Raw genomic sequence first — 15,331 nt, 5'->3', positions numbered from 1 at the left:
CTAAGCTTAAACAGAACCCCACACCTAACCCTAACCAAAAACCCCAACCATAGCTCTAACACTAGCCCTATCAAAAATCACACACCTAAACCAAAGGTGTGAATTTAAGGTTACCCACTAAGCAGACAATAAACTTACCCCAGGACATATCAAAATGCACAAGGAGATAAGGCACTGATCCCACTAAGAGTAGAAACAGTCAAAGGGTAATCAGACCATGGGCCAACCAAAAGCAGCAGTTTATAGTGACACAGAACTTCTGAGAAGACCAGTGAAGACAAGACGAATGATTATCCTGTTGCCCGCATATTGACAAACTACCCTGAATCCTAACCATAGATTTGACACTTGGTCTGCCAGATTGTGAGGGCAATCACAAAGGACAAAGATTTGACACTAGATCTCCCAGATTGTGAGCAAGCAGGTCCGTGGGTTTGTCCTCACTTTGAACAGAATGAAGCTCACTGCCCCATTCCTCAACCGCCACCAGCCCCTAACGATAGGTAGTGGTGATTAGTAACTGATTACTTAAGGTGGTATGTGAGTGGAAAGAAAAAATTTGAAATCTACTTTTTTCAATCAATAATTGCAGTAGATTTTCCCACACTCTTTTATACACTGTTTACATGCTTTATTAAATTGTGCGTGCATTTCCCACACTCTATAAATTGTGATTTTATTAAATTGTGTGCTTATTTTCCCATGCTTCTTTATACATTGTACACATTTTATTAAATTGTGCGTGCATTTCCCACACTCTATAAATTGTGATTTTATTAAATTGTGTGCTTATTTTCCCATGCTTCTTTATACATTGTACACATTTTATTAAATTGTGCATGTATTTCCCCATGCTCCTTTAAACAGTGTCGTTTTATTAAATTGTGCGTGTATTTTCTCATATTCTTTTATACATTGTGTGCTATGTTCCTATGCTTTTATACATTGTGTGCATGTTTTATTAAATTGTGCATGTATTTCCCACACTCCTTTATACATTGTACGCAGGTTTTATTAAATTGTCCATATTTTCTCGTGCTCCTTTTACATTGTGCGCATGTTTTATTAAATTGTCCATGTATTTTCCCATGCTCTTTTATATATTGTGTGTGTTTTATTAAATTGTGTGTATTTTCACATGCTTCTTTATACATTATCCATGTTGTTTTATTAAATTGTTCGTGTACTTTCTCTCGCTCTTTTATACATTGTGCACGTATGTTCCCATACTCCTTTATACATTGTGTGCGTTGTTTTATGAAAATGTTTGTGTATTTTCCCACACTCCTTTATACATTTTGCAGGTTGTCTTATTATACTGTCCGTGTATTTTCCCACGCTTTTATATATTGTGCGCGCATGTTTTCTTAAATTGTGCAAATTTTCCCATGCTCCTTTATACATTGTGCGTCGTTTTATTAAATTGTCCACGTATTTTCCCATCCACCTTTATACATTGTGCGTCGTTTTATTACATTGTCCACGTATTTTCCCATCCTCCTTTATAATTATGCGTTGTTTTATTAAATTGTGCGTATTTTCCCATGCTCCTTTATACATTGTGCGTGTTGTTTCATTAAATTGTCCGTGTATTTTCCCATCCTCCTTTATACATTGTGCGTTGTTTTATTAAATTGTCCGTGTATTTTCCCAGCCTCCTTTATACATTGTGCACATATATCTTATTAAATCGAGCGTATTTCCCCATCCTCCTTTATACATTGTTCGTGTTGTTTTATTAAATTGTCCGTGTATTTTCCCCATGCTCCTTTATACATTGTGCCCGAATGTCTTATTAAATTGAGCGTGTTTTTCCCATGGTCTTTCATAAATTGTGCATGCTTGCTTTATTCCCAGTTTTCCCACACTCTTCTATTAATTGTGTATGTGTGTGCTTTAGCTCTGGCTAAGATTTTCCCATGCTTTTCTATTAATTGTTGTGTGTTAATAAAGGTGTCCAGACTCGTCTCTCATGGAGCTGACACTTTCTCTTTTCTCAACACAACACTGACCAGTGCAGGGACTGACAGCGTTACTCATCATTTTCACCCTAATTTAAACCCGGCATATAAAACTGGGGGAATATTTTTGAGCCATTTTTTGGGAAAAACAAGTGGGTCTAACATGCCATTAAATATGGTATGTTATACATGACATTGAATACTGACGCTGTTGAGTTACACGTCTCACCCCTTTTGTTCATGGAATGTCAGAATGCAGTCTAAAAAGGAGGATTGATATAGAAATTGCTGGTTTTGGTCATTCCAGTGTGAATGACCAATGCTGGCATATCAGAGGCTCTTTATAATAAGGAAAAAAATCAAGCGAATGCTGTGTAATAAAACATATTTGGTATTCAAAATGTGTGGAATTAGTTACACCAAACACTGCAAATTTTACTATCTCAAGTGTTTATTTTGAAAAATTAAATTTTTTATTCTATATTTCTCTTTTGCATCCATTTGACTCCATTGCATCTTCTCTATCATTTGCATCTGAATTCTTGCATCTATTGTTACAGAGAGTCTCTGTTGGTCCTTCAAAAAGAAAGCAAATATCTTGGGACATATCATTAGTAGTTCTCGAAAGAACCAATGTAGAATAAACCCACACTAGGCCCTTTCATGCCATGCCTCTGCCTGGAGGCCGGCTATAAGCAAAGAGCAAAAATATAAACTTACCCTTCAAGGAGCAGCCCTAAAAATCTGCTCTTACATCGCGTTCATGTTGACTGGTGCCTCGTAACACCCTCTGGGGTCTATGGAGGCAGGTGACTGGTGCCGTGGCACTGCCCATCATAAATACGCGGCAGGGCAATGGCAGTCTTCCCTACCCATAATCTCACACGCAGCTGGAACCACTCTGTTTCCCAAAATGGTTCCAGCTGCTTGGGGGGGCATTATGGGTAGGGCATTTTGAGCTGCCAACAAGTGGTCTCAAAGGCTGAAGCGGCCCAGTGAGGTGCCGGAGCGACCAGCAGGGTTGTCACAGCCTGCACTGGCTGCCCCCGACATTTCCCACCTTGATGTGAAGCTCCCTCTACACTGTCCCATTACACACTCCCGGGGTCAGACACAGAGTGAAACTCCCTCCTCACTGACCCACACTCTCAGCAAAAGCAATGCAGAATAAGACCTGTTTAATTAAACTCTGTCTAACTTTTTTATATAAAGGATCTGAATTACAGGTAAGATGTTTCCGGAAGGTATATGGAACCTTGGTTTTCAAGAGATATTGAGACCTTGGTTAAGAAGAAGAAGAACGGGACCATTAGAGGGCACACAAAATCAGTGAACTGGTACGGACTCGAAAGGCCAACATGGCCTGTTTCCGCTCCGTAAATGGTTATATGGTTATATGAATGGCTTCCGCCAGCCACCCCCTGCCCTGACAGCCTCCACCAGTAGCCCCTGCCTTGACAGGGTCATGGAGGGAGAGGGGAGAGGGGTGAGTGGGTGGAAGAGAGAGGGGAGATGGGTTGCGGGCTGACGGGGTTGACACAACATCATGAGCCTGCCCCTAGCCAGCTGCTTTCAGCAGCATTGCATTCATGCAAGGTGGTGGAGTGGAGTGCTCCGCCGATGATCCTTTCCCAAGAGGGATTGCAGTCAGTGCCTTGGAGCCAGCCATGGCGCATTCATAGAGGTAAGTCTTCTGAGGTAATGGCGGAGAATCTTCGCCTTTACAGTCAGGCTTTTTCACTGCATGAAACAGCCTCTTGTTAGCATATGCCACAAGTACCTTGCTCCAGCAAAATCTGACCTGGTACCTTTGGTGTTCCCAAGGACAGATGTGATACGATACTAATGTTCACAATGGCAAGTGATGTCTTTGGTGGAAATGATTTGGATATTAACATTTGTGTTCAGAGTAAAATTAAGTAATGCAGCCTACCAAATTAGATAAATTTGTTAATGAGCATCAAACTTTTCAAAAGCTGCAGAGAGCAAGAAAACAAGCAAGAATAAGACAAAAAATTCCATGAATTTATGCCTGGAGGAATTCCAATTGCAATTTGGAGGTCACGTCACATTCAATCACTGTAGATACATGCAATTCAGACATGGCAAAAAATAAGTCAATGAATTGGAATAAAGGTGCGGATATCTCCTAAAGTGCCCTTGACCCTGAATAAATTAATACCCATGACTCTGGATAATAAAATCCTGGACATCTGGTGCCAGAAGGGGATCAGGTTTATCGAGGATTGTTATAAGTATGGGCAGCTTATGTCATTTGAACAACTAAGTAATAAATATGATTTGACGAATAAAATTTTCTTCTGCTATCTCGCTAAGATCTTTGTGAAGGGATAATTTGGGACTGTCTATGGCCCTGTCCATGCGTAGTGACATGGAGATTCTAATTCAAAAGTGGAATACATGCAAGTTCATCTCTATGATGCATCTCCTATTCCAAAGTGAGAGCCTGAAGTCAGGCTTACACAATTTGAGACTGACTTGGGCACAACAAACCATAAGCGGTGCTAGTCAGACTAGTATCTGGAGAGCATGACAGCAGTTATTATCAGGAACAGGTTGGTACAATAAATTTTTCTGCATCAAATGCTCCTCACACCAGAAAAAATTACATAAATCTAAACCAGAAATTTCTGAAATGTGTTGCGTACGAAGGTGAAATCCTTCTGGGAGGACTTGGGGACCTTCTGAAAAAAAATTACCAACGTGTATTTTCCACAGGATCTGGGGCTGTACCTTGTGGGAAACATTATGGATACAAGTTTTAAACTGTCCAGATACCAAATTCAGTTTGTGAAGGTCGCCTTGTCAGTAGCCAGGAAGTGTACAGCAGTCATGTGCAAGTCTGACTCCCAACTAAACATTCCACGATGGAATATGGAGATACAGAGTTGTATTCCCCTGGGAAAATCATGTACAATTTAAGGAGAAAATATGACACATTCATTTGGGTATGGCAAATATAGTTACACCCCTTTAAATAGAAGGTAAAAATCCATACCAATAGTGGAATAATTAAGATATATGAAGTTGGTCGGGGCACAGATGATGTGCTTGCTTCATATCTTTTTCATTTTACTTTATTACTTTGGGTTTATATTGGGTTCTTTTAAGTGTCTGTGTTTCTATAGATTTTTGTTTTTATTTAATTTACAATCTTTTCCTTGTGGTATTAGGGTATGAGAGGGGAGGGAGAGGGGTAGGTGGGGTGGGGAATGGACTCTGAATATAATATATCATTGTTGAGAAACTGTATTGTTTGGATTTGTGAGAGTCTTGGATAATCAAAAATAAAATATACAAAAAAAAAAAAATCACTGCAGATAAAAGGATTTTATGCATTCAGGCGAGTACAGTGGCATTGCGGGGAGGCATTGCTGTTTGAATCTGATTACTAGTGATATCAGGGTGACGTTCACAGGAATTTCTCCAAATACTTCTGTTTCCTCCCACTTTCAATTACCTGTAGCCTTAATGGGTTGGACTTGACGGTCATGCAAGTAGCAATATGTTACTTGAAACAGAGAAATAAGTGAGGGAATGTGATTGATGGAATAGTTCTGAAAGGCAACAAAGACCTTCGGCCACATGGCTTCTTTTCTATGTCAAGCAAACAATTGAGACGTGGCTATTGTTTGCAAAGCTAGTGAGTTGATAACATTTTTGAGACTGGAAGCAGAAAACATTAAAGAAAACCGTTTCTCTCACTTGAGGGCTTCAATATTCATATCAGAAAAATAACACAATTAGATCAATGTACAAAATAGCCTCTTCCAATACTGAAGTAGAAAAAATACAGCATTACTGTAGGTAAACAAGCACTCTGCATCTCGAGATATCAGTCAATACCATTACCATTCTATCAAAGCAGAAAGGAAAATAAAACTCAACCTTGACATTACAGTCAAATAGATGTCAAGGGAGACTGCATGCAGTACACAAAAATTAATATTAAAAGTCCAGAAACACAAAATCAAATTAAATGTCTTGTTCTTGCACATTTACAAATGCCTTTATATTATATTTCCTGTTATTTTATTGGCTTCAATTCCAAAATTTGTATAAAATTAACTTGATAAATTATAATTGATGTGTCTGCTTCAACATTAATGTGCAACATTGAATCTATGCTGCAGTTTGACAGATTTTCAAATAAAAATTAACTGACAAAAAGTGAAACAAAAATATCCTACCAAGGCTGGTCTGAGAGTTTGGATTCACGTACAGGTCCTTACTCCATTCCACCATACACTTCAAAATTGAGACCAAACACTCCAAGCCCTTCTTCCTCAGACTGAGCTCCTTAAATTTAAAAAATGGATGGTAATCAGATTTGAAGAGCAAGTAAACTACAATTCTACACATTAAATATATGCATAATTTATGACACAAAGGGAAGATCACCGATGTGTCACGCACCTCGCTTATAAAGAACAAAATTTCACCATACTTCCCTTTTGCCCATGCTCAGAAATGTCTTGTCTTCTAGTACAGTATTCATTATTTACAACAATGCCTCCATTTGACATCTTTTGGAACTCTGATGAATTTTTCTGCACTCAAGCTTGATTTCATTCACTTTATCAGTTAGAGGGTAAACTAGACACAGTATAGCCACAATATCCACTATGCAATCCTTCACAGTTCATACTGTTGAAAATCTTCTCCACACCCTTGCCAAACTTGGGCTCAATTTGGAGGTTGTGAAATCTCGGAATTCAGGAAATGAATGTCTTGAATCATATTCACATGACAAAAGAAGAGCTGCTGGTGGTCTTGAATTTGAACTAAGGTGGATAATTCCTCGGACCTGAAGAAATTTATGCCAGAGAAAGTGAGAGAAGGAGGAGTCACGCGATGGAGTAGTGGCCGGACGGTGAACTCCAGCCCTCTCCAGAAAAGTCGGGAAAAACAAGAGAAAACACAAAGGCACAGAAATAAAAGTTACAGAAAAGTGAGTATAAAGGTGGAAAGAAGATGGCGACAAAAAAAGAAAAGTCGAAAGCAACGGTAAGAAGAGAGGAAGAGAAGACAAAGGAGGGAAAAGGTGAAGGCCTTACCTGTCCGAAGAGGCCCGCTGCGGAGAGAGAAACCCGCTCCCTCAGGTCGGTAAATAATGGACTACAAAAATGGCTCGCAGAGCCGAACAAAAGTGCGCAACCGCGCATGCGCGAAGTTTCGCGCATGCGCGATGCGAATGAAAAAAAACACACCGACGGGAGGGGGGACCAGCTGGGGAGTCGATCTCCACAGCCGGCAACGACAGCTGCAGAACACCTGCAGCAAGAAGAGACCACAGAAGACAATAGAAACAAGATAGAAGAGGAGGAAAGGGCACCAAAGAAACAACAGATGGTAAACCCAGAGGAAGAAGAAGAGGAAGAGTATGGTGAAATAGAAGAAGAAAAGAGAGGCAAGGTAAAGGATATACTTGCTCTTATTAGAGGATACATGGAATCATTTAAAGAATGGCAAACACAGGAATTTAAGGATTTAAGAAAAAGAATAAACAACACAGAGGAGAAAATAATTAAAATGGAGATGACCTTAACAGAAATGGGAAAAAAAATGGACAAGATGGAAGAGCGGGCAGTAGCAGCAGAAATGGAGGTAGAAGACTTAAAAAAGAAATTGGAGAAATCTAATAAAAAAACTAAAGAGACACAAGAACTACTAGCTCAAAAAATAGATACAATGGAAAACCATAACAGAAGAAATAACATAAAGATAGTGGGCCTTAAGGAAGATGAAGAAGGCAAGAATATGAGGGAGTTTATAAAAGAGTGGATCCCTAAGACCCTAGGATGTCCAGAACTACAGCATGAAATGGAAATAGAAAGGGCACATAGAGTATTGGCCTCTAAACCACAACCACAACAAAAACCAAGATCTATTGTAGTAAAATTCCTAAGATATACTACAAGAGAAAAGGTACTGGAGAAGACAATGGAAAAAGTAAGAGAGGGCAACAAACCACTGGAGTATAAAGGGCAAAAAATCTTCATTTATCCAGATATAAGTTTTGAACTCCTAAAGAAGAGAAAAGAGTTCAATACAGCAAAGGCGATTTTATGGAAGAAAGGGTATAAATTTATACTAAAGCATCCAGCGGTATTGAAAATATTTATTCCAGGACAACAAAACAGACTATTCGCGGATCCAGAAGAAGCACGAAAATTTGCAGAACAATTACAAAAATAGACTGAGGGAGGAAGACGGGTAATGAGAGTTAAAATGATCACGACTGATATGTATGTGGGTAAAGACAAAAATAGACTGAGGGATGAAGACGGGTAATGAGAGTAAAAATGATCACGATTGATATGTATGCAGGTAAAGAGGTATAAGAGTGAATAGAGACAATAAGCATACATGAATGTATCTGTACTTAGAGGAAAATATGGATAGTATAGACAAGAATTAATAAGGGAAGGTAATGGAATAGAGAGAATAAGGAGGGAATTAAAAGAGGGACCTTTGTGACATATGAAAAGTGAAATCTTTTCTGGGGGAGGCGGGGTGGGGGGAAATAGCGGTCACTGCAAAATCAGTTGACGCTTGCGAGTGGATTCGCAAATCCAAATGGAGAGGGGAGATGTGGTTGTCCGACAAGGGATAAAGGACAACTCAGGAGGTGAAGGGGAGATTGGGGATAAATAAGATAGAAATAGGAGAATAAGGAAAATGTTAGATGTTGTAGGAATGTTGTCTTATAAAGAGTTGAAAATAAGAAAACAGAAATGGAAAAGGAGGAAAGGTAATGATGGAAAAACGGAAAGAGAAGATAAACAAAATATAAAAGGGCTACGCTGAACTATATGTCTTTAAATATTAATGGAATACATAACCAAATTAAAAGGAAGAAACTACCAAATTTAAATGAATAAATGTATTCCATTAGAAAAAATAACATATTGGTTAAGAAATAACATTGAAATATTCGAACAAGTATAGGAGCCTTACATTAAATACAATAGCGAAAACCTACCGGGGACAAACATTACCTAAGTTGATGGAAGGAGAAGGAAAGAAAAGAATGGACTCAGTAGAATTTCTGGTGTAATTTTGTTGAATGACAACATTGTCTGACTGGCTTAATGCAACCTAGATTGTATACCTAAAATGGATGAGAGGGGGGGGTGGGGGGGTGGTTTGGGAGGAAAGGGGGGAGGGGGAGAAAAAGTCACTGTATATGTGTGAAAAGAAATAGTGTATATCATGGCTAATGTGATTTATGGTGTGAAAAATAAAAAAAATTTAAAAAAAAAAAAAAAAAAAAAAAAAAAAAAAAAAAAAAAAAGAAAGTGAGAGAAGAAATTGCTGGGGACCGGGTGGAGATATTTGCATGATCTCAGTCACAAGTGAGGTACCGAAAGACTGAAGGTTGACTAATGTTGTGCCTTTATTTAAGAAGAACTGGAAGGATAAGACAAGGACCTACAGGCTAGTGAGATGAAAATCAGTGAAACAAATAAGTCTGCAGACATTGTGATTATAGTCAAATGCTGCAGGAACACAGCCGACAAAGATATATTGCCAATATTTCGGGCCTGAGCCCTTCTTCAAAGAATAAGCACAATGATTAAAAGAAAGGAAATGTCAGAATACAAATAGGGCTGGTTGAGGGAGGAGGCAAGACCAACGATATATAAGGGGCGAAGTAAGAGTTGATTATGTCTGTGCAAAAGGAGTGAGGGAAAGGGAAAGAGAGAGCTGGTGGAAGAAGTGAAGGAGGGATGGTTTTAAACACAAGCCAGAGAAGTCAATATTAATGCCATCTGGTTGGAGGGTGTCCAGTCGGAAGATGAAGTATTGTTTCTCCAATTTTCAGGTGGTTTCAGACTGGCAGTGCATGAGAGCATAGACAGACATGTCAGCAAGGGAAGGAGATGAGGAATTGAAGTGGGTGGCCATTTTTGTAATCGTAAGGTTTGGTCGATGTCGCTTACTGTTTTGTTCTTGTTTTTCAGCCTCTAAATGTTTGACTTTCATTGGCACAACTCTCGTCCTCATGTTGAAAAATGGTAAAGGTGATCGAAAGCTTAAAAGCAAGTCTAACTCTCTTATACCTGCACCAATGAAGCAATTAAATATACCCAAGTACTCACAAACACCTGTGAGACCAAATGTCCCTAACATTAAGGTAACCTGAAATGAGGGGACTATGTATAAAAAGTGCTGTAATTTCCACATGATCAAACCAAAATTATATAAATAACCTTGAATAAAATCTGGAATGTGCACTTTAATTATATGTGAATTGTTCAATTACAAATTTAAAATTGTGGAGCACAGGGGCAAATAAAGGAAAACTGTGTCTTTGTCCCAAACATTATGGAGGGCACTGTTGTTCCCTGAAAGCGGTGACTCAAATGGATACGATGATGAGACAGTTTTTTGGAATTCTGAAAAGATTTACAAGGATGTTATCAGAACTGAAGAGCTTGAGTTATAAGAAGAGGTTATTTAGGATGAGGCATTTTTCCCTCAGGAACATAAGATGCTAAAGGATGACCTTGTAGAATTTATATAAAATTATAAGGGACTTAGCCTTACGGTGCAGGGGTCTAAAACTAGGGGGTATAGGTTAAAGGTGAGATGCAAAAAAATTGTAGGACCCCATGTTTCAAAAAGGTCATTTCTTATTCTTCAAAACTAAAAAGAAATAAGTAAAAACAACCTTCTAACAAGTGTCCAAATAGATCTTAGAATGAAGACATTTATGTGGCAGTTCATCCTAAAGAATCTTGCAATTAAGTAATTTTGAATATTACTCCAGCTGTAGCAAATGCAGGAGTTGATTTGTGAAAGCAAGCACTCTTGAACAGCAAAATTATATGGCCAAAATAATTCCAAGGATTGCTATTATGGATAATTATTTACAGAAAGTAAAAGATTTTTTGGAAATGTTGTTTAAAAAATACTGTCACACCCAAATGAAAGAGGAAATGGGATCAATTTCATATTTCACCCAAAAAACATGATTGTCTAGTACACACGTCAAACTCAGGCCCGTGGGCCAAATTTGGCCTGTGATATAATTATATTTGGCCCGCAAGATCATATCAAATATGTATTAGAGCTGGCCGCCGCGCCAGTATAGCACATGCACAGCTAATATTACAAATCCCAGAATGCTTTGCAAATGCGTTGGCGCTGGCCCGTCAGCCCGCTAATCGCCCCCACCTCCTCTCTTTACTTTCATTAGCATCTTCGACCTGTCGCCCAACTCACACGTAATAAACCCCTTACGGAAAATGGCCAAACGAAAGACAGAAAACAGGACCTTTCAAGACAGGTGGGAGGCAAACTCTGACCCCAGAGTTTGATGAACTTGCATCTAAGAAGAGATGCCAAGTATCTGGTTTAGACCCAGGTGCATCAGAGTAAATCACAGTGTAGCAAGCTAAGCTTGGATTAATATTTTCTTTGGTTAACTTTGGACTGTTCATAGTTGAAAGATTGGATTTTCATTGAAGCAAGTTGTTATTTTTTTGACTTGTTGGCTTGTGAAAAAAAAACATTTAAAAGGAGCTTAAAGGCTATAGAGAAATATTATTTATTGAATATTTTATTTCTCATTTGTTAATGCTTCTTCTGGAAAGAGTTTAACCAAAACTATTATTAAACATTTATTTTAATAAGAAAAAGTTTAACATTACATATGTTAAACAAGTTTTTAATTTTGGCCCTCTGTAAATTTTAGTTTGACTCCCCTGGTCTCGTACATGCTTTGTATTGAATTGGATGTCAGTCAAGATTAATCTCTTGGAGACCTTGAACCCATAATCTTCTGATTTGAAGTGCTATCAACCATGAGAAAGCCTATAGTGCCTTCAAATAAATAAGAAGATACCCTCATTTAAGATTCCTATACTTAAAAAGTATTCAATTGGCTTTAAAGTATTCTATGATATCGAAAGGTACTGAAGGAATGAGTGCATCTCTCTTTTTCCACCAAATTACATTTGAGAAATTTGCACCATAGGTCCAAGCCAAACAATCTGCTAAAGAAACTCAGTCAAACAGCATTGAGAGCAAAACTGTCAACTTTTCAAGCAAAAACTCATCATCAGGACTAAGTTAGTACTGAAGCAATACAAGGACAAGGTAAGAGGTATGAGATAGGGACCCTGCATTGTTACCTCGACTTCTCCCATCCAGTCTCCAGTAAGGATGTCATCCCTATCTTTCAATTTCTCTGCTTTCACAGCATCTGCTCTCAAGATTAGCCATTTTATTCCAGGACATCTGAAATCTCCCTTTTATTGGAAGATGGCTTCCCCTCTACTGTGGTCAATAGAGCCATCTCCCACATCCTGTCTCTCACAGTTCCTCTGTTATCTATACCCCCAAACAGAACAGGGAGAGGGTTCATTTTATCCTCACTTTACACCCACCATCTGAAGACAAACATTGAGTTTGGGCTTAGATTTTTAGCATCTGCAGCCTCCTGAGTGTCGCTATATACAAGTTCACTAGTCAACAAAGAATGGTGAAAAGTTCCAACAGACATGGCAAAAAAGACACCAGTGCTTTCCTTCTCCTTACCTCTCGGCCTTCTGTAGGAACTGCTCCCTCCACGATTCCCTCGAGCACTCATCCCTCCCAACCCATTGCGGTCCTGGCACCTTCCCCTATGCCTGCAGGAGGTGTAACAGTTGCGCCCACACCACCTCCCTCACCATGGTCCAGGGCCCAAAAAAAGCCTTTTACATGAAGCAACACTTCACTTGTGGCATTCTCTATATCGGAGAGACCAGTCGCAAACTGGGAGATGTTTTGCTTTTTATTAAATTTATTTCTGATTACATCAGTGTGGTCATTCAATTCAGGCATGATTGCTAATCAGCTAAAAACTTTACCAAATGAATTTAATTTTGAGATACAACATGGTTACAGTGCTTCTGACCTAAAGTTTGCACCACCCAATTAACATGCTAACCCATACATCTTTGGAATGTGGAAGGAAACTATTGAACCCTGAGGAAACTCACACGGTCATGGGGAATGTACAAACTCCCTTCAGAGGGGGCCAAATTTGAATCTGGATCACTGGTAATGCAATAGTCTTGCACGTAACTGCTACATTACCACGCCACCCAAATTTTTCCAAAAATGCAGAAGAAAGAGTTGAACAGATGAAATTCTCAGCAAGTATTTTACATATTGTGATGCAATTGTTATCAGTTTCTTCGTATGTTTCTGTTACCTGCACAGGCGTCATTCCCAGCTCATGGCCTGCTCGTCCTTGGGCTATTTTAGACAAGTCATTGACTAATCTTTCAAAGATATTTGCAGCATTCAAGTCACAATCATAATTTACATAAATGTCCACCACACTTTGAGCATCTGAAAATACAAATGAAACAAATTCATATGATTAGAAAATATTTATAAAATTCTTCAATACCATTGCCTTGAAAAATTGGATTTAAAAATTTCACCTGCACATATTCTGGTCAGCGTTTGAATTACCATCCACTTATGATCAAATGAACTTGTAGATGTCTCCAAAATATAAAGAAATATTTCTTTGAAGAATACCTAAAAAACATTCAATGAAAATGTCAATCTGCTGCAATTCTGAAATCAATTAAAATTCTTGTTCAACATTTAATGACTTTTGCCTACTCAGCAACAAAAATATTTAAATAAAAATCCTGAAAACAACCCCAAAGCATATAAACATTAGCATGGTAGGATGCAAGCCTGAATCACCTAGAAATAGTAACTAATAGTCTCAACTTCAGAGGGAGAGAGAGTGCGTGAGGGTGATGAGCAGTGCATGAAATTAAAAGAATAAACACTCATAAAAGTTACAAATATCTGTATTCAACTACACAAATCTTAATGAATCAAGCCAGTTAAAGCCCCTCAATTTCAAAATTCACTACCTGTAATTGCTTTAATTATGTCATATTTACATATTGTGTTATTTTTCCATCATCAGGCACTAGAATCCAATGAAGTTAAATTTTTTGTCTATAAAGATATTACTAAAATTATAGCACTCTAGATTATAATATTTTACCTCAATCTGCATTTTAAGATGAGTCTTGAAGTTTGATAAGAGAGTGAGGAAGATGGAAAGTGACAATTCAAATACTTCTGGTACAGAGGAAACACCATTTTTTGACAAGGCGACACAAAGGTATTGTTTTATTGCATTGATGAACATCTCATTTGTTCGAAAGATTGGTCCAGCGTTTTGTAAAATTGATAGTAGCAGTTGTAATGAGAGGATCTTAGACCTCAATTCATGAGACCTAGAAAGTAAAACTAAAATTTAGAGAATTTTTGGAAAAGCAACAAAATGAAAACAGAAATCCCTTTGCATTGATTTACATAATTCTTAAACAAGATTTTTAATTCAAATTTTCTTTAAAAAAAAGCACTAATTTGAATGTTATTCCAAAGATTAAATTGAGGTTTGGAGATTTGTTACAAAACAAATTAATATGGAAAATTACTGATCTATTTATAGTAAATACAACCCAAACTCCATTCTAAAGACAATCGTTGTAGTTAAATGATCAAACATGTTCAAATGCCTCTGAAGATTTTATACACCATTTTCACTTGTTATTTCTCAGTTTTCAATTTTAATGTTGGCCAGCAAAAATAAAAGTACGATATCAAATTCATGTTTATTATATCCAAGTGATGTTATCGATTGGAGACTCTCCTTGACCCATATATATGGGAACTTTAACTGTTTTTCTTTCCACACATACTATTTTATTCACGCAGCTTCATTCAAGAATTTCAACACTAATTGCACTGGCTACCTTAGCTCCATACCTACATTTATTTTAAATATTAATTCATGTGTTTCCATCAACCTCAAATATGCTTGTCCCACTATAGTACAACATACCATTTTCCAGTAATTGACTGGATAGCATTTTACTCTCTCCCTCATCCCACATATGAAAATAAAACCCAGCTTCTAGGAATTATAGAGCAACAGTGGCTGGTGAATTGTCTAACAATGCCATGTTCAGGTTCAAACCCTGATCACACAAGCAGCCACCTTCATTGGCATGGAGACGAACTGGTACAAAGACTATGGAAGAATATTGCATGAAGTGAATCCTTAAATCTAACACCCAGAAAAAAAACACTTGCTACTTTTCATTTTGACAACAAGAGGACTAAACATACCCTAAAAGGGAGAAGTCACCCCACTCTAATCACCTTTGAATGACACCAAAGCCATAATAACTTTCAAAAAACACAATCGTAGCCAGCAAGTCAAAGATAAGAAACAAGTTGATCCAGAAGTTAACAAGGACACAATGGCACAGCATCCAGGGATGTCAGCAGATGCTTTGGATAGGATGCAGAGA

General features: G+C 38.0%; 1 protein-coding gene across 2 annotated transcripts in view; it reads right to left on the bottom strand.

The window, feature by feature from the left end:
• arfgef1 (ADP-ribosylation factor guanine nucleotide-exchange factor 1 (brefeldin A-inhibited)) overlaps positions 1–15,331 on the bottom strand; it is a 178,134-nt gene that overhangs the window by 70,957 nt on the left and 91,846 nt on the right. For both annotated transcript variants that reach the window (XM_069921321.1, XM_069921322.1), the window contains 4 exons: positions 14,014–14,248; positions 13,427–13,526; positions 13,192–13,331; positions 6,173–6,281 (listed from right to left, as the gene is read on the bottom strand). In XM_069921321.1, coding sequence (XP_069777422.1) covers positions 6,173–6,281; positions 13,192–13,331; positions 13,427–13,526; positions 14,014–14,248 — 584 coding nt within the window. The remainder of the gene's footprint in view (positions 1–6,172; positions 6,282–13,191; positions 13,332–13,426; positions 13,527–14,013; positions 14,249–15,331) is intronic.

Source organism: Narcine bancroftii, chromosome 2 (assembly GCF_036971445.1).
Source record: "Narcine bancroftii isolate sNarBan1 chromosome 2, sNarBan1.hap1, whole genome shotgun sequence".
Taxonomy (NCBI): Eukaryota; Metazoa; Chordata; class Chondrichthyes; order Torpediniformes; family Narcinidae; genus Narcine; species Narcine bancroftii.
The sequence above is the reverse complement of the archived record's forward strand: the minus strand, read 5'-3'. Positions and strand labels throughout refer to the sequence as shown.